Source organism: Leuresthes tenuis, unplaced genomic scaffold (genome assembly GCF_036924035.1).
Source record: "Leuresthes tenuis unplaced genomic scaffold, fLeuTen1.0.hap1 SCAF_5, whole genome shotgun sequence".
Lineage (NCBI taxonomy): Eukaryota > Metazoa > Chordata > Actinopteri > Atheriniformes > Atherinopsidae > Leuresthes > Leuresthes tenuis.
The window spans coordinates 34,421,933-34,441,388 of record NW_027325359.1 but is presented as its reverse complement, the minus strand read 5'-3'; the positions used below and the strand labels follow the sequence as shown (position 1 = coordinate 34,441,388).

At 40.6% G+C, this 19,456-nt stretch overlaps 2 protein-coding genes across 2 annotated transcripts; one reads left to right on the top strand and one right to left on the bottom strand.

Moving 5' to 3' along the window:
• Positions 1–590: 590 nt before the first annotated feature.
• cebpz (CCAAT enhancer binding protein zeta) lies at positions 591–16,500 on the top strand. Its single transcript, XM_072386710.1, has 17 exons — positions 591–889; positions 1,337–2,826; positions 8,156–8,387; positions 9,329–9,506; positions 9,628–9,716; positions 10,112–10,165; positions 10,263–10,365; positions 10,964–11,023; positions 11,105–11,171; positions 11,274–11,380; positions 12,167–12,227; positions 12,578–12,774; positions 12,876–12,911; positions 14,439–14,537; positions 14,650–14,717; positions 15,071–15,152; positions 16,056–16,500. The coding sequence occupies exons 1-17, from the start codon at positions 689–691 to the stop codon at positions 16,205–16,207; spliced, it is 3,276 nt and encodes a 1,091-aa protein (XP_072242811.1). The 5' UTR covers positions 591–688; the 3' UTR covers positions 16,208–16,500.
• On the bottom strand, positions 16,240–18,388 carry LOC140307727 (protein CEBPZOS-like). The gene is made up of 4 exons (XM_072386711.1): positions 18,286–18,388; positions 17,286–17,403; positions 17,123–17,167; positions 16,240–16,328 (listed from the first exon to the last, which is right to left on the bottom strand). The coding sequence occupies exons 2-4, from the start codon at positions 17,401–17,403 to the stop codon at positions 16,246–16,248; spliced, it is 246 nt and encodes an 81-aa protein (XP_072242812.1). The 5' UTR covers positions 18,286–18,388; the 3' UTR covers positions 16,240–16,245.
• Between the last annotated feature and the right edge of the window lie 1,068 nt (positions 18,389–19,456).

The following is a 19,456-nucleotide window of genomic DNA, read 5'->3' as shown; positions in this document are numbered from 1 at the left end:
TTTCCTTACTTAGTTCACTTCCTGTTTCGTTTTGTAGTATTTTTTTACTTTCACACCTGGTTGGCGTTACTCCTTGTTTCACCCACTCTTTGTTTGTGATTTACTCCCTCAATATATTTAGCAGTTGTTTCTTGTCAGATCATTTCATCCTCATTTAATCCTCAGTGCTACCTGTCATTTTTCATCCCTGAACTATTTATTTTATTTTATTCTATTCTATTTTACGTGTACAGTTTTTTTTAATGAATGTACAGCTTTTTACTTTTGTGTACAGTTTTACCTCAAAGTGTACCTTTAACGTTATCTCATATAATGACAACAAAGACGCTTGATTCTTGATTAATCCAACAGGGTTGCTCCGTGCATAAAAAGTGGGATTGTTGTAGTAATAAACCGTTTATTAGCATTTCTGTCAGTTTGTGTCTCGTTAAATCAGTCAAACACAAAGCAGTGACCAACCAGCATCAATTAACAGTATAATTTCTTATTGGAAGATATTTAAATAACCAAAAAATAATCAGACATTTATCGACAATTCGTTTATCTCCTTTGGTGTAATTCCATAAATGCCCTGCGGGGGGCAGCAACGTACCCTGCCTGCGTTCAGCCTGCCGCTGAACTAGAACGTTGCTACGGAAACGTCTGCTTCCACTTCCGGGTCACGTTGCCTCCTCACACTTTAACAAGCATGGCAGCGAAAAACAAGAACCGCAAAAGGTCTAAAGCGACGAAAAAGATGACATTTGGGTCTGAAGACATCGAGCCAGAGGCAGAAAACGGCGTCGGAGAGGAAGAAGAAGATACAGCAGCTGATGAGGATGATGGCACAGCGAGGAGAGATGAAGAAGAACTCGATATGGAGGAGGTTTTACGGCTTGGAGGAACTCGGGTGAGTTACCCAGATGAAACCATGCATGTGTAAACAGCTGTTTAAGTTACTATTTGTAGTGTACAAGTAAATTTTCAGTTATTTTGTTGAAAATAATGAACGTTTTTCCTGTAAACAGTTTTTTTCTGTCATAACGGTGACAGTTAAATTTGTATGACATTACTCTGTTTTTAATTTTAGCAATAAAGAGAAAATCTCTTGTTGTCATTGGCTGATTTACCCAGAAGTGTAAATATTTATGATAAAATAGTAAAAAAAAAAAATGGCCAAATCCAAAATCTAATGATATTTTACAGATTTTAGAACAAAATTTAAAGAAAGCAGGTAAAGTTTTAAGATTGAATTGATAGTCAGATCTACATTTTTATCAAAAACAAATGCCAGTCATGACGAAACCTAATCTAAGAGGCAGCGTGACACTTTGTAAACGGGCTCCTCTTCCTGTAGGCTGACTACATCTTCCTCGCTGGTCTGGATGACTCCAACGAGCTTGTTGATGGAGGGAAAAAAGGAGCGATAGACGACCTGGAGGAAGGTGAGCTGGAGAGCTTCATCACCAAACTGGGCATCCGGGCGTATGCGGGGCAGCAGACCATCGCAGACGAGCCGACGGGCGACTCTGCTGCTGAGGCTGCAGAGAAGGAAAGCAAGAAGGCGAAAGCTAAGAAGGCGTCCGCAGAGGAACAGGCACCCAACGCTCAGATAAAATCTGTAAAACAGGGGGTGAAGAAGACAGAAGGCCTTCAGGTAACCGCTGCCAAGAAGGCGAAGCACAACGTGAATGTGTTCGAGTTTCAGCGGCGGCAGGTCCTGCTCATCAGACCCGGGGGGAAGTGGTTCGAACTGGATTACACAGCCGAGGGCACGTCGGAGCCGCAGGACGCCGCGCTGGTCACAAAGTACAAGGCGCTCGCCCAGCAGCTGTTTGAGGCAGAGGTCGAGCTCTACAAGACCAAGAAGAGCCTGCAGAAAGGAGCTAACTCGGCCTGGATGAAGACGGTCGTCTCCTCCGGTGTTCTGGCTGACAGGATGGCTGCCATGACGGTTCTGATCCAGGACGCTCCCGTACACATGCTGGAGCACGTGGAAAACCTGGTGGCCATGGTGAAGAAGAAGGGCAGCCGGCGGATGGGTTTGATGGCTATAGACACACTGCGAGAGCTGCTGCTGTCCAACCTGCTGCCAGAGAACAGGAAGCTCCGCCCCTTCGCCCAGCACCCGTTCGACCAGCTGGAGGAGAAAGCCAGCGGTAACCGTGACGCCCGCGACCGGCGCCTCATCCTTTGGTACTTCGAGCATCATCTCAAGCACCACATCGCCGAGTTTGTGACCGCTCTGGACTCAGTGGCTCACGACACGGTGGCGGCCACCAAGGCGAAGGCGCTGTCAACCGCCCACGAGCTGCTGTGCAGCCGCCCGGAGCAGGAGAGGGCGCTGCTCATCCAGGTCGTTAACAAGCTGGGGGACCCCGAGTACAAGACGGCGGCCAAAGCGTCGTACCTGCTGGAGACGCTTCTGCACAAACACCCCAACATGAAGACGGTGGTGTGCTGCGAGGTGGAGCGGCTCGTGTTCCGGCCCAACATCAGCCCCAAGGCGCAGTACTACGCCGTCTGCTTCCTCAGCCAAGTGATGCTGAGCCACGACGAGGCCGAGCTGGCCGCCAAACTCATCACCGTCTACTTCTCCTTCTTCCGCGCCTGCGTGAAAAAGAAGGACATCGAATCGAAGATGCTGAGTGCGCTGCTGTCGGGCGTGAACAGGGCGTATCCTTACGCCGGCGCCGGAGATGAGAAGGTGAAGGAGCAGCTGGACACGCTGTTCAAGGTGGTTCACCTGGTGAAGTTCAACACGGCCGTGCAGGCGCTCATGCTGCTGTTCCAGGTCATGGACTCGCAGCAGAGCATCTCGGACCGATACTACGCCACCCTGTACAGGTAGGAACCTCCTCGGCTGTCGGGTCGGGTCACCTGTTCACATGTCAAACATTAGATCTATTTTACTTTTTTAACCCCACGATGCAACACCCAGACCAGGGATGGGCTGCTCCATCTCCTCAGGAACCTCTCTGCTGGGGGGAGACCCAGAGCACATTTTATCAGCTCATATGTTCTTAATATTGTTCCAATCTGTGACGTTTATCACAGGTGTTAATGAAGCGAGTTTAATGAAGCGAGTTTAATGAAGTGAGTTTAATGAAGCCAGTTTAATGAAGCAAGTTTAATGAAGCGAGTTTAATGAAGCCAGTTTAATGAAGCAAGTTTAATGAAGTAAGATTAATGAAGTAAGATTAATGAAGCGAGTTTAATGAAGTAAGTTTAATGAAGTAAGTTTAATGAAGCCAGTTTAATGAAGTAAGTTTAATGAAGCCAGTTTAATGAAGCCAGTTTAATGAAGCCAGTTTAATGAAGCGAGTTTAATGAAGCCAGTTTAATGAAGCAAGTTTAATGAAGTAAGATTAATGAAGTAAGATTAATGAAGCCAGTTTAATGAAGTAAGTTTAATGAAGTAAGTTTAATGAAGTAAGTTTAATGAAGTAAGTTTAATGAAGTAAGTTTAATGAAGCCAGTTTAATGAAGTAAGTTTAATGAAGTAAGTTTAATGAAGCCAGTTTAATGAAGTAAGTTTAATGAAGTAAGATTAATGAAGTAAGATTAATGAAGCCAGTTTAATGAAGTAAGTTTAATGAAGCCAGTTTAATGAAGTAAGTTTAATGAAGTAAGTTTAATGAAGACAGTTTAATGAAGTAAGTTTAATGAAGCCAGTTTAATGAAGCCAGTTTAATGAAGCCAGTTTAATGAAGTAAGTTTAATGAAGCCAGTTTAATGAAGCCAGTTTAATGAAGCCAGTTTAATGAAGCCAGTTTAATGAAGCCAGTTTAATGAAGCCAGTTTAATGAAGCCAGTTTAATGAAGCCAGTTTAATGAAGCCAGTTTAATGAAGCCAGTTTAATGAAGCCAGTTTAATGAAGTAAGATTAATGAAGCCAGTTTAATGAAGCAAGTTTAATGAAGCGAGTTTAATGAAGCGAGTTTAATGAAGCGAGTTTAATGAAGTAAGATTAATGAAGTAAGTTTAATGAAGCCAGTTTAATGAAGTAAGTTTAATGAAGCCAGTTTAATGAAGCCAGTTTAATGAAGCCAGTTTAATGAAGCAAGTTTAATGAAGTAAGATTAATGAAGTAAGATTAATGAAGCGAGTTTAATGAAGCGAGTTTAATGAAGTAAGTTTAATGAAGTAAGTTTAATGAAGCCAGTTTAATGAAGCCAGTTTAATGAAGCCAGTTTAATGAAGCCAGTTTAATGAAGCCAGTTTAATGAAGCCAGTTTAATGAAGCGAGTTTAATGAAGCCAGTTTAATGAAGCAAGTTTAATGAAGTAAGATTAATGAAGTAAGATTAATGAAGCGAGTTTAATGAAGTAAGTTTAATGAAGTAAGTTTAATGAAGCCAGTTTAATGAAGTAAGTTTAATGAAGCCAGTTTAATGAAGCCAGTTTAATGAAGCCAGTTTAATGAAGTAAGTTTAATGAAGCCAGTTTAATGAAGCCAGTTTAATGAAGCCAGTTTAATGAAGCCAGTTTAATGAAGCCAGTTTAATGAAGCAAGTTTAATGAAGTAAGTTTAATGGAGTTAGATTAATGAAGCCAGTTTAATGAAGCCAGTTTAATGAAGCCAGTTTAATGAAGCCAGTTTAATGAAGCCAGTTTAATGAAGCCAGTTTAATGAAGCCAGTTTAATGAAGCCAGTTTAATGAAGTAAGATTAATGAAGCGAGTTTAATGAAGCAAGTTTAATGAAGCGAGTTTAATGAAGCGAGTTTAATGAAGCGAGTTTAATGAAGTAAGATTAATGAAGTAAGTTTAATGAAGCCAGTTTAATGAAGTAAGTTTAATGAAGCCAGTTTAATGAAGCCAGTTTAATGAAGCCAGTTTAATGAAGCAAGTTTAATGAAGTAAGATTAATGAAGTAAGATTAATGAAGCGAGTTTAATGAAGTAAGTTTAATGAAGTAAGTTTAATGAAGCCAGTTTAATGAAGCCAGTTTAATGAAGTAAGTTTAATGAAGCCAGTTTAATGAAGCCAGTTTAATGAAGCCAGTTTAATGAAGCGAGTTTAATGAAGCCAGTTTAATGAAGCAAGTTTAATGAAGTAAGATTAATGAAGTAAGATTAATGAAGCGAGTTTAATGAAGTAAGATTAATGAAGTAAGATTAATGAAGCGAGTTTAATGAAGCGAGTTTAATGAAGCGAGTTTAATGAAGCGAGTTTAATGAAGCGAGTTTAATGAAGCAAGTTTAATGAAGTAAGATTAATGAAGCGAGTTTAATGAAGTAAGTTTAATGAAGTAAGTTTAATGAAGCCAGTTTAATGAAGTAAGTTTAATGAAGCCAGTTTAATGAAGCCAGTTTAATGAAGCCAGTTTAATGAAGCCAGTTTAATGAAGCGAGTTTAATGAAGCCAGTTTAATGAAGCAAGTTTAATGAAGTAAGATTAATGAAGTAAGATTAATGAAGCGAGTTTAATGAAGTAAGTTTAATGAAGTAAGTTTAATGAAGCCAGTTTAATGAAGTAAGTTTAATGAAGCCAGTTTAATGAAGCCAGTTTAATGAAGCCAGTTTAATGAAGTAAGTTTAATGAAGCCAGTTTAATGAAGCCAGTTTAATGAAGCCAGTTTAATGAAGCCAGTTTAATGAAGCCAGTTTAATGAAGTAAGTTTAATGAAGCCAGTTTAATGAAGCCAGTTTAATGAAGCCAGTTTAATGAAGCCAGTTTAATGAAGCCAGTTTAATGAAGCCAGTTTAATGAAGCAAGTTTAATGAAGTAAGTTTAATGGAGTTAGATTAATGAAGCCAGTTTAATGAAGCCAGTTTAATGAAGCCAGTTTAATGAAGCAAGTTTAATGGAGTTAGATTAATGAAGCGAGTTTAATGAAGCCAGTTTAATGAAGCCAGTTTAATGAAGCCAGTTTAATGAAGCCAGTTTAATGAAGTAAGTTTAATGAAGCCAGTTTAATGAAGCCAGTTTAATGAAGCCAGTTTAATGAAGCCAGTTTAATGAAGCCAGTTTAATGAAGCAAGTTTAATGAAGTAAGTTTAATGGAGTTAGATTAATGAAGCCAGTTTAATGAAGCCAGTTTAATGAAGCCAGTTTAATGAAGCAAGTTTAATGGAGTTAGATTAATGAAGCGAGTTTAATGAAGCCAGTTTAATGAAGCCAGTTTAATGAAGCCAGTTTAATGAAGCCAGTTTAATGAAGTAAGTTTAATGAAGCCAGTTTAATGAAGCCAGTTTAATGAAGCCAGTTTAATGAAGCCAGTTTAATGAAGCCAGTTTAATGAAGCCAGTTTAATGAAGCCAGTTTAATGAAGCAAGTTTAATGGAGTTAGATTAATGAAGCCAGTTTAATGAAGCCAGTTTAATGAAGCAAGTTTAATGGAGTTAGATTAATGAAGCGAGTTTAATGAAGCCAGTTTAATGAAGCCAGTTTAATGAAGCAAGTTTAATGAAGTAAGTTTAATGAAGTAAGTTTAATGAAGCCAGTTTAATGAAGCCAGTTTAATGAAGCCAGTTTAATGAAGCCAGTTTAATGAAGCAAGTTTAATGAAGCAAGTTTAATGAAGCCAGTTTAATGAAGCCAGTTTAATGAAGGAAGTTTAATGAAGCAAGTTTAATGAAGCCAGTTTAATGAAGGAAGTTTAATGAAGCCAGTTTAATGAAGCAAGTTTAATGAAGTAAGTTTAATGAAGCAAGTTTAATGAAGCAAGTTTAATGAAGCCAGTTTAATGAAGCAAGTTTAATGAAGCAAGTTTAATGAAGTAAGTTTAATGGAGTTAGATTAATGAAGCCAGTTTAATGAAGCCAGTTTAATGAAGCCAGTTTAATGAAGCCAGTTTAATGAAGCCAGTTTAATGAAGCCAGTTTAATGAAGGAAGTTTAATGAAGCAAGTTTAATGAAGCAAGTTTAATGAAGCCAGTTTAATGAAGCCAGTTTAATGAAGCCAGTTTAATGAAGCAAGTTTAATGAAGCAAGTTTAATGAAGTAAGTTTAATGAAGCCAGTTTAATGAAGCAAGTTTAATGAAGCAAGTTTAATGAAGTAAGTTTAATGGAGTTAGATTAATGAAGCCAGTTTAATGAAGCCAGTTTAATGAAGCCAGTTTAATGAAGCCAGTTTAATGAAGCAAGTTTAATGAAGTAAGTTTAATGGAGTTAGATTAATGAAGCCAGTTTAATGAAGCCAGTTTAATGAAGCCAGTTTAATGAAGCAAGTTTAATGAAGCCAGTTTAATGAAGCCAGTTTAATGAAGCCAGTTTAATGAAGCAAGTTTAATGAAGTAAGTTTAATGAAGCCAGTTTAATGAAGCCAGTTTAATGAAGCAAGTTTAATGAAGCCAGTTTAATGAAGCCAGTTTAATGAAGCAAGTTTAATGAAGTAAGTTTAATGAAGTAAGTTTAATGAAGCCAGTTTAATGAAGCCAGTTTAATGAAGCAAGTTTAATGAAGCAAGTTTAATGAAGTAAGTTTAATGAAGCCAGTTTAATGAAGCCAGTTTAATGAAGCCAGTTTAATGAAGCCAGTTTAATGAAGCCAGTTTAATGAAGTAGCTTTTTCAGTCGCTGTGTGACCAACGTGTCAAATTCATGATGCTTAAAATTACCTCAAACCTCATTGGATGGATAGCTCATATCTCAACAGGACTTATGACTTCCTGGTTCTGGTTCTGCCAGAGGTTTCTTCCTGGTTCTGCCAGAGGTTTCTTCCTGGTTCTGGTTCTGCCAGAGGTTTCTTCCTGTTAAAGGGAGTCGTTCCTTTCCACAGTCCCTCAGGCTCAGGACGGGAGATTGGACTAAAGACAAGTTTCGGTGCAATCTGTTGGTTTCCTTAGCTCGGATATTATTTTTTAATTGGCTCTATATGAATTAATTGGATTATTTTATTTTGAAAATATCCAATTGGCTTGAATATTTAAGTGCCATGAGATGAGATGAGATTTGTTGTAATTTGGCGCCATATAAATAAAATTGAATTGAATTACCGGGATGTATTAAAAAGAAACTTAAAATTCATTAAACAACAGTTAAAATATCCACAGAAGAAGAGCGACTGTTGCATCATCTCACATTATCTGATCTTTAGCTTAACATGTTAGAGCTGAAATGTGACAAAAACAGTTTTTAGGCCGTGATTTGAAATATTCATTTAGACGTCTTTTAGGGTGAGGAATAATTGATAAAAATTCAAATGTGTTTAAAGCTGTTTTATCTCTGCAGGAAGCTGCTGGACCCCGGGCTGTTGGCGTCCTCCAGGCAGAACATGTTCCTCAACCTGCTGTACAAATCTCTGAAGGCCGACGTCGTGGTGCGGCGGGTCAAAGCCTTCGTGAAGCGGCTGCTGCAGGTCAGCGCCGAGCAGAGCGCCAGCTTCACCTGCGGAGCGCTCTTCCTCGTGTCAGAGGTCATGAAGGCGAAGCCAGGCCTCAAAACGCTTCTGCAGGAAGACGGGGTGAGAAAATATATCCGACCCCCTAAGATCTTAAAGCAAAGTCTGTGGGATGTTTGCTCAAAGCATCCATCTCAGCCACGTCTGTCCAGCTCCGTTCACAGCAGCTGATTCCAGTGATTCAGCCCCTGAACGCCACTCCACCGTCTCTTCTCCTCTGTGTGCCTCACAGCGTTCAGCTGCCACGAGAACGTTCATTTAGACCTGAATACAAAGCTGTGGAGAAGTCTCAAGCCACCCAAAATCTGTGTGATGGAAAACCAAAGCCAGAGTCCACCGTTTAAATGTGAACACCAACCTGTTGGTCAGCTTCAGCCGGCTGGAGGGAGGTGGACCCTTCAGTCAGCGCTCTGTGTTTGAACGTTTCATTGCTGCTTTAAAAGGGTTTTTTGTGATGGCAGGTTTGTGGTTATTGATCCAGCTTTTCCAAAGTCAAAGTAAAACATCAAGATAATACTGGGATGGTGTATTGGTATGATTGCCACCTTCCATGTGGGAGACCTGGGTTTGAATCCCCTGCATGAAAGGTATTACCTCCAGTAGGGGTCCTTAGGCAAGACCCCCTTACCCTACCTGCCTACCTGTAAGTCGCTTTGGATAAAAGCGTCTGCTAAATGCATAAACAGAAACATAATGTCAAATGTCCGAGTTGCGTCAGGTTCATCAGCCCAGAGTTCTCCATTTTAAGTGAGAAAAGTTGATCACAAAGTAAAGGTGAAATCTTTCTGCTGCTCTTGATCTCATCAAACATTTTGACAACGTACTGGTAGAGCTTTAGGGAGGTGATCGGCTCATTGAACGAGACCTTTTCAGACCATGTGGCTGTAAACAAAGAGATGTTTTTGACTTGGTGATGACTTCAGACCCCAAATATCTGCTCAAAGAAAGTGTTTTTTTAAATTTTCCTCTTTAAACGAGCCGGTTTTCCTGCTTTATTCTCTCAGGATGGGGAGGAGGAAGAGTTCAAAGATGCTGCAGAGGAGAAAAACGATGATGATGATGATGATGATGAAGATGGAGAGGAGCACTTTGTGGATGCAGACAAAGTAGAGGAAGGAGCCGGTGCAGAGACACAGGAGGCTAAACCCAAAGCATCATGGGTACACCACCAGAACCTGGAAGGTTTGTGAGCTGCTCTGATCTGAGCTGTGTTCATTCCAGCAGAGTACATTATAGAAAAGCTGGTGACGCATCACAGGAATGGCAGATACATGTCACATGACTCCTGTTTGTTTGCTTTTAGGAAGGAAGAGCTTGGAGAGCTACGACCCGCTGCACAGAAACCCGTTGTACTGCGGCGCCGACCACACCACGTTATGGGAGCTGCAGAGGGTGAGAAACAAGTTTCAACAACACGAACGATGCTGTGGTCCACAGATACAACAACAGGCCTTACAGAAGCACAATGTGCAGACCAGACAACATCAAATCTTATCCAAAGTCTCTGATAGCTTCATTTCAAACCTCACCATTTGTTCTGATAAGCTTCAGTTTGGAGGAGCTCCTCTCTGCAGATGTGGAGGACAGATGTGGGGTAGATTTAGCTCTTACTGTACAGTACAAACAGAACACAGCAGCAACAGTCAGACTCGTACATTATTAAGAATAGAATTCATAAGCAACGTGTTTCAAACAGAAATAAAGGAGAAAAGCTCATTTTAGAACCAGATTTTGGAACCCTAACCTGTAGGCGGAGCTTAAATCCAACACTTTGTTTCTCTCTGCAGCTGGCTCTGCACTTCCACCCGTCTGTGTCGCTGTTTGCTAAAACCATCCTGCAGGTAAAGCCCTCCAGCCGCTCAGGACTTCTGTTAATGTCGTGTTTCTGTTGCTTCAGAGGTCCAGGAGCAGCTTGTTCACTTTTCTTTGGTTCCACAGGGGGACTCGATCCAGTACTCGGGTGACCCTCTCCAGGACTTCACCCTCATCAGGTTCTTGGATCGCTTCGTCTTCAGAAACCCCAAACAGCTGAAGGAAAAACGTAATCAACACAAATGTCCACACACCTTTGTTGTCTGCTTGTATTGGATGTATTAAACACCTTATATGCAGCGTGTATCTGTAAAGATGGATCACCGGAACGACTCTACAGCAGGGAGACCCGAGGGCCGCTGTCCTGCAGCTTTTAGACGTTTCCCTGCTTCAACACACCTCATTCAGATCAATGCATCATCAGCAGGCTTGTGAGAGATCCATTTCATCTCAATCAGTTGTGTCGAAGCTGGGAAACGTCTCAAATCTGCAGGACAGCGGCCCTCCAGGACCGGACATGGGTCTCAGGCTCCAGAGCATCACTGGAGTGTTTGACCATTCATTTGTCTGAACCCTGCGCATGCACAGCTATGGTTGCCATGGTTTAGAAGCTGTCGAACAATCTGTAAAACAAGAACAATACGCTTACACTCCTGCTTCTCTGTAATACAGGGCCAGTTAGCTCACTAAGCCTCATAGAACAGGCCTCTGGGTTCACTTTGAACTAACCAGACAAGGACTCAAAGTCACTAAAAGGGACACAAACTGACATCCGTGGTTAGCCTGTTAAAGTGTTTCTGCTTTCTGTTTCTGTTTTTGTTCCTCAGAGAACACAGATGCTGCAGCACTGAGGCCCAGACAGAGATTACCCATCAACTCCTTACCAGGTGAGTTTGGGCTCATGTTCTCTTTCACCTCCTGATGTACTGTTGGTCGGCTCTCACTACATGTTGCTGTTTTCTTGTCAGTGAACTGCGCCGCGTTTCTGTCCAAAGAGGAAGCTCAGATTCCGGTGGATGAAATCTTTTTCCATCGGTGAGTCAGCAGCCTTTTGACGGAGATAAAATTGGGCTTTTCACTTGCTTTTTCTCTCATTTTTTGATCCCCTGCTGCGTTTTTCTCTGCTCTTTTTCTCAGCTTTTTCAAGAAACGGCAACAGGAGAAACAGAGTCGCCGACCGCGAGGAGACGGCGACGACGAGAGCGTGGAGGACGTGGACGATGACGAGTTTGAGACACTTCTCGGTAAGTTGAGTCGAAGCAGAAATCAGCAGATAAACAGCTGGTTTGCGCACATGTGCTTGATGGCGTCTCCTCATAGAAACTAGAAACTAAATTCATAATCATTTAGTCATTTGATTATTTCCTTGGAGAAAATGTTGTAACTGAATGCAGCAGGACGAGAGGTTCACTGACACTTTATCGATCATTTTGAGAGCTGAAGTCATTTTGTTCAGAAGCTGCTGGTTGGAACCGTTCATTGCAGCATCCAGACACCAGGGGGCGCTGCATGGAGGCTGTTATAGTAACACTGGAGGATGTTTTTGCTCTTTAGCTCCACCTACAGTTGATGTAATGTGTGAGCCCTGCACGTGCACAGCCATGCACGTGAATATGTCGTCACAAAGATGCAAAGCCACCATAAAGTGAAGCGGTGTCTCAGGAAAGAACAGCGTGGAGTCAAAGCTTTAGCTTTAGCTTCACAAACTTCTCCAGTGTTGCTTCAGGGCGCTTTCACTCTGGGACTCGGCCCGATTGGTTCGGTTCATGTTGAAGCCGCCGGACTACATGCAACAGCTGCTCGTTGAGGCCGCTGTCGCCCGAACTGAGCGCCCACCAGGAAGGAAAGCAGCACGACGTCACTTCCTCCGTTCGCTTCGCTGGATCATCCGTGGGGTCCATTTGCGAGTGAATGAACCCTCAGGGGTGTGAGCCTGAAAATCAGCACTTTAAAGCCTGAAGGGTTCATAAATGACGGTTTACAGTTGACGGAACATGAAGTGATGTTTGAGAATGCTGATTTATTTGCAGATTCCTGTGAAGGAGACTCTTATTACACCGACTTGGGCGACGATGATCTGGACTTTGCTGGGTAAGTAAACTTCTACTTCCCTCACTCACAGGTCAATTCTACATCAAATTTACTGACAATGCATCAAAATAGACGACTTTTTCCACATTACCTCTTAGAAAAATGATAAAATTCTTACTTTGTATGTGTAAAAATGTTATTTATCTGTAATGAAATGATTTAAATCCGCTGGCAGTCATTTCAGATCATAACAGTGGACTTGAATGTAAAATCCATCCTCCAGGTTTCCTCCACTTGGGTCATGGTGGCAGCTTTCTCTCCAAATCATCTCCACTTGTCTGCAGTTTTGTTCTGCACCGACTCATTCGTTCTTCTCCTCTTCCTCCACTTCTTCTCTTGTTGTTTGTCAGTAACGTGACGAGTAAAAAAGGAAAGAAAGGCGAGGACTCGGACGACTCCGACTCGGACGTGGACAACCTGGACGATGAGGAGGTGTCTCTGGGCAGCATGGACGAGGAAGACTTTGGAGACGAACTGGAGGAGGATGGAGGAACCTTTGTGGATCCTGAAGGAGGCGGAGGAGAAGAAGAAGAAGAAGACGATGAGAGTAAGGAACATCAGAAATGTGTTCAGATTATATCAAAGTTAATTTATTCACGTGTTCCAGTCCACAAACTTGTGTCAAATTGAACTTTTTTTCTCTTTTAGTTCCAGAGCTGGAGGATGAGGATGGTGCATTCGATGGTGAGTACGAGTTTGTGTAAATCTCTCCATCGCATGTAAAGACGACCACGAGATTTATGTGATTTATATATATTTTTTTTAACCATAATCTGAAAGATTCACGGCTTAAATGGATACAGGTGTGAAGAAACAACGGTGATGACTGCTGTCAAGGTGTTTAAACCCAGAATCTGAGGCAGAAACAGAGTTTTTTTTATCAGTTCTCAGCAGCTTTAAAGTGAATCTCTGGTCTGAGCTCCTTTATTCTCCAACACAGCCTGAACCCTCTGAGACAAGCTTTCTGTCATTTCTTTAAGGAGTCTTCAGGAATAGTTCTCCAGGCTTCTTGAAGGACATCCCAAAGCTCTTCTTTGGATGTGGGCTGCCTTTTGTTCCGTTCTCTGTCAGATGATCCCACACTGCTTCAATAATGTTGAGGTCCGGGCTCTGGGGAGGATTCATCCCTCCATAAGACCTGTTGCCACTGATTTTCAGTCCACTTCTTGTGTCATTTGGCACAGCTCAGCCTTTTCTCCCTGTTTCCCTTCCTTAAGAACGGCTTCTTGACAGCCACCCTTCCATGGAGACCATTTCTGATGAGGCTTGGGCCAACAGTAGATGGATCAGCTGAAGGTCCAGATGCATCTCTCAGGTCCTGTCAGGTCACAGCTGGATTTTTTCCTCTTTCTTAAGGACATCACTTTCAGATCCTGTTCATCTGCTGGAGATAGTTTTTTAGGCCTGACACTTCTTCTTTTGTCCTCCACTTGTCCAGTTTCCTCAAATGTTTTAAGGACACACTGCACACCATGCTGAGATATGCCAAGTTTTCAGCTAATAGCTCTTTGGGAATCACCTTGTTGCTGCAGAAATCCTATTTTCTGTCTGTCAAACTGTGTTTTCTTTGCTGTTTTTCATAGATGCAGCTAAAGAAATGGGAACAAATGATGTGTCTTTGTGACAGGCTGCTGGTAACAAAGTGCCTAAAGATCCAGTTTAAAACGGCTTCTTTGCTAAGTTGTCTGTTCTGTGTCGACACAACACTGGTTCATCCCTTGAGTTAGGAGCCTTTTTTCTGCCTGAATGCTTCATAGCTCAGAGTTAAGTGGCTGAACAAAGAAAAAACCTCTGAAAATGCTCAGGTACAAGGACTGAAAATGAGGGAAAAAGAAAAACTGTGAAAGAGCTTCAGAAAGCTGCAGAACTGTTGATCAGGACCAGTTTAAAGATTGGAAGAAAGTCTGGCTGCTGGGAAGGAAAATAGAAAGAAATGAGGGCTGAATCAGGACTTTTGCACAATACAATATTATGTGAATTTCTTGTCAGTGTAACCTGCAGCAGAGTTAAAGCAAACAGTCTCACTCCAGCTGGACAGATGAAGTTGCTGTTTATTATCTCACAAAACTAACCTCTGACCAGTGCTTTGAAAAAGGAAAAATCTAGAAGTTACAGTAAATATTGTAATATTAAAAGGACAGAAATACAGAAAACAGTTTTTATCTGGTTGTTACATAACGAAAACTGTTGCAAATGTTTTATCTTCTGCAGATTCGGATGATAATGAGATGGAGATTCCTGATATCACTCCTCGGACCAAGAAGCAGAAAAGGAAATCCACAGAGGAGCTTGATTTTTCTGGATCTTTAGGTTAGCTGTGAATTTTTTACTGTGTGACAGACTTTTTGTAGTTTTGTTGTAAATGTTGAGCAGAGCTTTATAAAAAAAAGTCTGAATTTTTATGTTTGTTTGATTCTTTCAGGCTCTAAAAAAGGGAAGATCAGGAAGAAGGAAAAGAAAAGTGCAGCCATGTTTGCTTCTGCTGAAGAGGTGAGACACGCTTCTTACATTTCATCAGCTCTCTTTTAAATAAAGGTACAACTGGTCCTGCAGACTGAGATTAACAGAGATCATTTAGTGTATTATTGGGCTGTAAATTCCACCTAAAAACATTGCTTTAAGTCATCTATACTGCTTTTCTTACTGAGCAACTCAGCCTCCACACACCAGGGGGCGCTGCAGGCAAAAGGGTCGAGTTCTGCACACATGAATTAAACTTTCTGATCACATGTAAATGTTTAGAGTTGTGACATCAGCAGGTGATTTAAGCTGTTTTACCAATAACAGATTAAATTATGTTGTTTGAAGATGGGAAAAGTTGAAATCAACCTTTTCCCTTTCAGTTTGGCTCCCTGCTGGATGAAAACGCAGACTTCAAGTTTGACAACATCGGGCTGAACGCCATGTCCAACTCCGACAAAGCAGGTATGAAACCTTTAAACTCCCAGAGCTGGAACAGAAAACACTGTGTTGAGTTAAGTTGTCATGAAATACGATGATGAATTCTACAGAAATTAAGAGTTTCATTTAATCAGTTAATCCATCCGAGACGTGTTTTAACTCAACTTTTACGGCTTATTAGAGTAACCTGATGTGTTTATTTGTTAGAAGATGAGAGAAAATCATTACACACGTATTCCACCTTCGTTGTTTATGTCACAATGCATTATGGGTAGTGGTGCTCTGACCCTACAGCAGGACAGAGCTCACACGTTTGGTCTCAGTTTGAAACGAAGACATTAAAGTCCAGTAAAAATCTTAAGACTTTTAACTAAAAGAAAGATCTTGCTTCCAGGAAGTGGTGAAAAGCCCCAAAAATCTTGATCAGAGCTCCTTAAAAAGACCTTTGAGGGGCGTAAAAACCTTTTAATGAGATACTTATGAGACGTCTTCAAAATAAATAGAACACAAATGTTAATTTTTAACCGATTTAAAAACCTGTTTGTACATCAGTTTATCAGTCCAAACCTTTAATAAATTAAACTGAACCTTTAAAAGATTATTTTTGTGGCGTAGAAATCAATTCAGACAAAAGTGATGTGAAGTCGTGAAAGAAAACGCAGAGACTGCAAATCTGAGTGAAATAACGAAGCTCTGAGCAACATGGAAAAGAAAAAGAGGTTTTTATTGAGTTTGCTGGATACCAGCCACATTAAATTATTCTCCAAACAGAGAAAACCACAAAGATCAGTCGGCTTCACTTTATAGATGAACTGTCAAAAAGGCAGCTGAGCAGGAGGAGGGATGACTTTAAATCTACTTCCTGTGTTTCTTTAGCAGATCGATGAGGCTTTTAGAGTCTTTTCCTAAACTTTCTGTCTCCTTCAGGCGTGAAGCAGCTGAGGTGGGAGGCTCAGCGAGACGACTGGATCCAAGGCCGCGACGCCAAGACGCTGCGCAGGAAGAAGGCCACGTTCAACAAGAAGAAACTCAGCCGCCCCCGAACAGGAAGCAGGACGTTCGGGAACAAGAGGAAGTAGGACCTGCTGTGTGGTGGACTTTAAACCGGTGGACACGTTCAGTCCTGTTTGGCCGACCAGGCCTCATGGTCCCTCTCCCGGATACCGTAGATTCCCGCCCACTCGTTGGACTGGTAGTAAACTGGGAGAACAAGCACAAACTGGTGTTTAGAGATGACTTTTCTCTCATCAATGAGAGGAAATTGTTCTGATCTGAGAAGGGGCCGCCTTCTTTTTCTAATTAAAAGGAGTCGTGTGTATTGATCAGCTGATTTTATTATTCCAGCATCTTTCTGAATAAAATGGTTCATATTCATCAGAATTTGAGTTATTTGTTTTCCTGCTGGAGTAAAAATGTTTGAACACCCATAACCCGTGTTTGTAGGCAGTAGGATTAGGAGATAGATATAAATCCACTCTGACGCAGTGTAAAATGGGAATTTAAACAGAAAACAAAGTCTCAAATCAAACATTTTTACCGTTTCATGAAAAATTTGAGCTCGTCTGGCGCCAACAAAAGGCTGGAAATGTAACTAATCAGTTATCTGGTATAAAAAGAGCACCTTAAAGAGGCCGAGTCTCTCAGAAGTAAAGCTGGGCAGAGGTTCAGCCATCTGCAAAAAGCTGTCGAACTGTCTGTGACCTTCAGGCCTCGGGCAGCTCTGCATTAAAAACAGACCTGATTCTGTCCTGGAAATCAATGCATGGGCTCAGGAACACTTCCAGGAATCCTTGTGTGTGAACACAGCTCACTGTAACGTCCGCTAAAGCGAGAGAGATGTACCGACTACATCCCAAAGTCATTTACAAGCTAATCTGTGAGATTTTCATTTTTTAAAGTCAACTAAATTAGCTCAAAGCAGCTTATAGTAGCTTGAATAAAAGCAACCTTTTAACCCTAAATGCAGTCAGAACTTCTGCTCTTAATTCGCTTACCTTCCAGGATTGATGGGAACCTCCTGTTTACGGTATTCCTGAAGTCTGCAGATGGAGAAAATGAGTAATGAAGGTTTCATTTAGTCGCTCCACACAGACCCAACAGCTCCTCAGTCTGTGATGATGTAATCTGGCGCTTTCTAAATAAAGCTGAATTGAATACCTTGACTGTTGTTCATCTTGTGAAACAAAGCGTACGCCCCGAAGACGCCCAGCAGCTCCAGAGCAATCACTCCCTTCATCAGCTTCTTGGCCAGAGGCTCCAGTGGTTTAGGCGCCATCTGAGGACGCATGGAAACTGTTTATTATAACCTCTGTGCTTTTCCTTCCATCCACACATGGCCGAAGATCTGCCAGATGCTTCCAAATTGAGGTTAATCTTCTCAAAATGTCTTTTTCCTCAATAATAATAATATCTTGGTTCACCTGATTAATCGCTGTGGATACTGCGATGAGTTCAGCAAAGTGTGAATGGAATTTAGAAGAATTTCAAGGCAGCATTTTTCTTTCGTTTAGTTTTCAGGTGAACAATGTAAATAAAATCCCTGCAGTAAGATGAATGGGCATTTTATGGGGGCCCTTGGCAGCTTGGGGCCCAAGTTAACAGCCAACCTTTGCCCAACGATAAAGACTGCCAATGCATTCAGGTTTATAACCTTAATTCTGTTACTTTGGATATATTTAACTCTTATTTTATATTCAACTTTATACAACAGTCATACAACAGCAACTTTCTATCCCTAAATGGCTTATTTTTCATTTTTCATAATACACAGAAAACAACTTGTGACTTCAATTTGATTGGGGAAGTTTAATGTTCTTTAAAAGTAAAGTTAACTACAGGGACATAGAGAAAAATAAAGTTATTGGGTCTAAAAATAGACAGAAATGACCTGACAAGAGAAAATATTTTAGAACATTTTACCTCCACAGATTTGGTGGAAAATTACTCACCTGCAGCTCTATCAAACATGATTTAATTTAGAAGAATAATTTACAGAAAACGGGTCTTAAAACGATGTTTGAATTTCACATTTTTCATGGCAGTTCTGCAGCATGACATGACGAACATGGCAGTCTGCAACCTTTAATAGTTCAACAGTTTGAACTGTGACGCTCTTTTTATCCGAAACTTAACGTCCTCAGATATCAGTTTGACTCACCTTTAAATTTGTGGCACAATAAGCAACTGAATGTCTCCTTAAAAGCAAATTCAAGCGGTAGAGGTCGCCTAAATAATAAACGTTCGCAAGCAAAGATGCCTAACAATACTGCGCATGCGCATATCTAAACCGGAAGAAGAAATCTGCTTCCGGTGTAGGTACCAGATGTGCTCGGGTAGCCAGATCTGCTCGGGGCCCTGCGCCTGCTGATGACGTCACACTCTATGATTGGCTGGACGTTGGCATGATGACGTAAGGGAATGTGATTGGTCCGGTGTAGGTACCAGTGCTCGGGTAGCCAGGTCTGCCACTTTTTTTTCAATACAAAATGTATTTGGAAACTGAGTTAATCATGTCAGCATTTCTATAAAAGTCACCAAGAAAAGAAAACATAAAATAGTGGGTTTACGTTTACCCCACTATTTACATTTTATGAATTAAGTATTTTTTGCCAATATAAGGTTATTTAATAGAAACTCAAACTTTATTACGAACTACATTGCGCCCTATTTCATAAGAATCAGATGTGCTCGGGGTCTATTTATCAATGCAAATATTTACCTTTATTTCACATTTCCTTTCCTTTTACCTAGGAGATATATTGATTTTATTACTATTATAATTAAGCACAAAATAAATAAAACAGCAAAATAATAAATCAATAAAATAAAAAAGAACAATAATCACTAAATAATAAATGTTCCTTCGTAAACAAAGTAGACGAGAATTAGTACATATAATACCAAATGCGATCATTGTAATGCTCGAAAAGGAAGTAAAATACTTATGAACTCCTACGCCTTGAACTCAATACTATTTTTTCACTTGGACCCTCGTTAATAATAATACTTCAGTGTCAAAAAAACACATCGTCCGTGTAAAGATAATTTTATTTATGGTTTGCAGTCTGGGATTATGTTTTAGACCAAATATCAACTCCTATATTTATATCTAAAAATACATCTTCCTGTTGATATAAATATTAATCAAAAGGCAGTGGCCTCCTACCCTAAAGTTCGAACATTTATTGTCAAACCCCACCCTATATGAATAAATGACCCATTCAATAGTAACTACACCAGTTATTTTAAAATGTTGAAAGCATTAAGAAATCAATTAATCATCATGTTTATCTCAGTTCAAATTTTATTGTTATCAAAATGCAATCCTG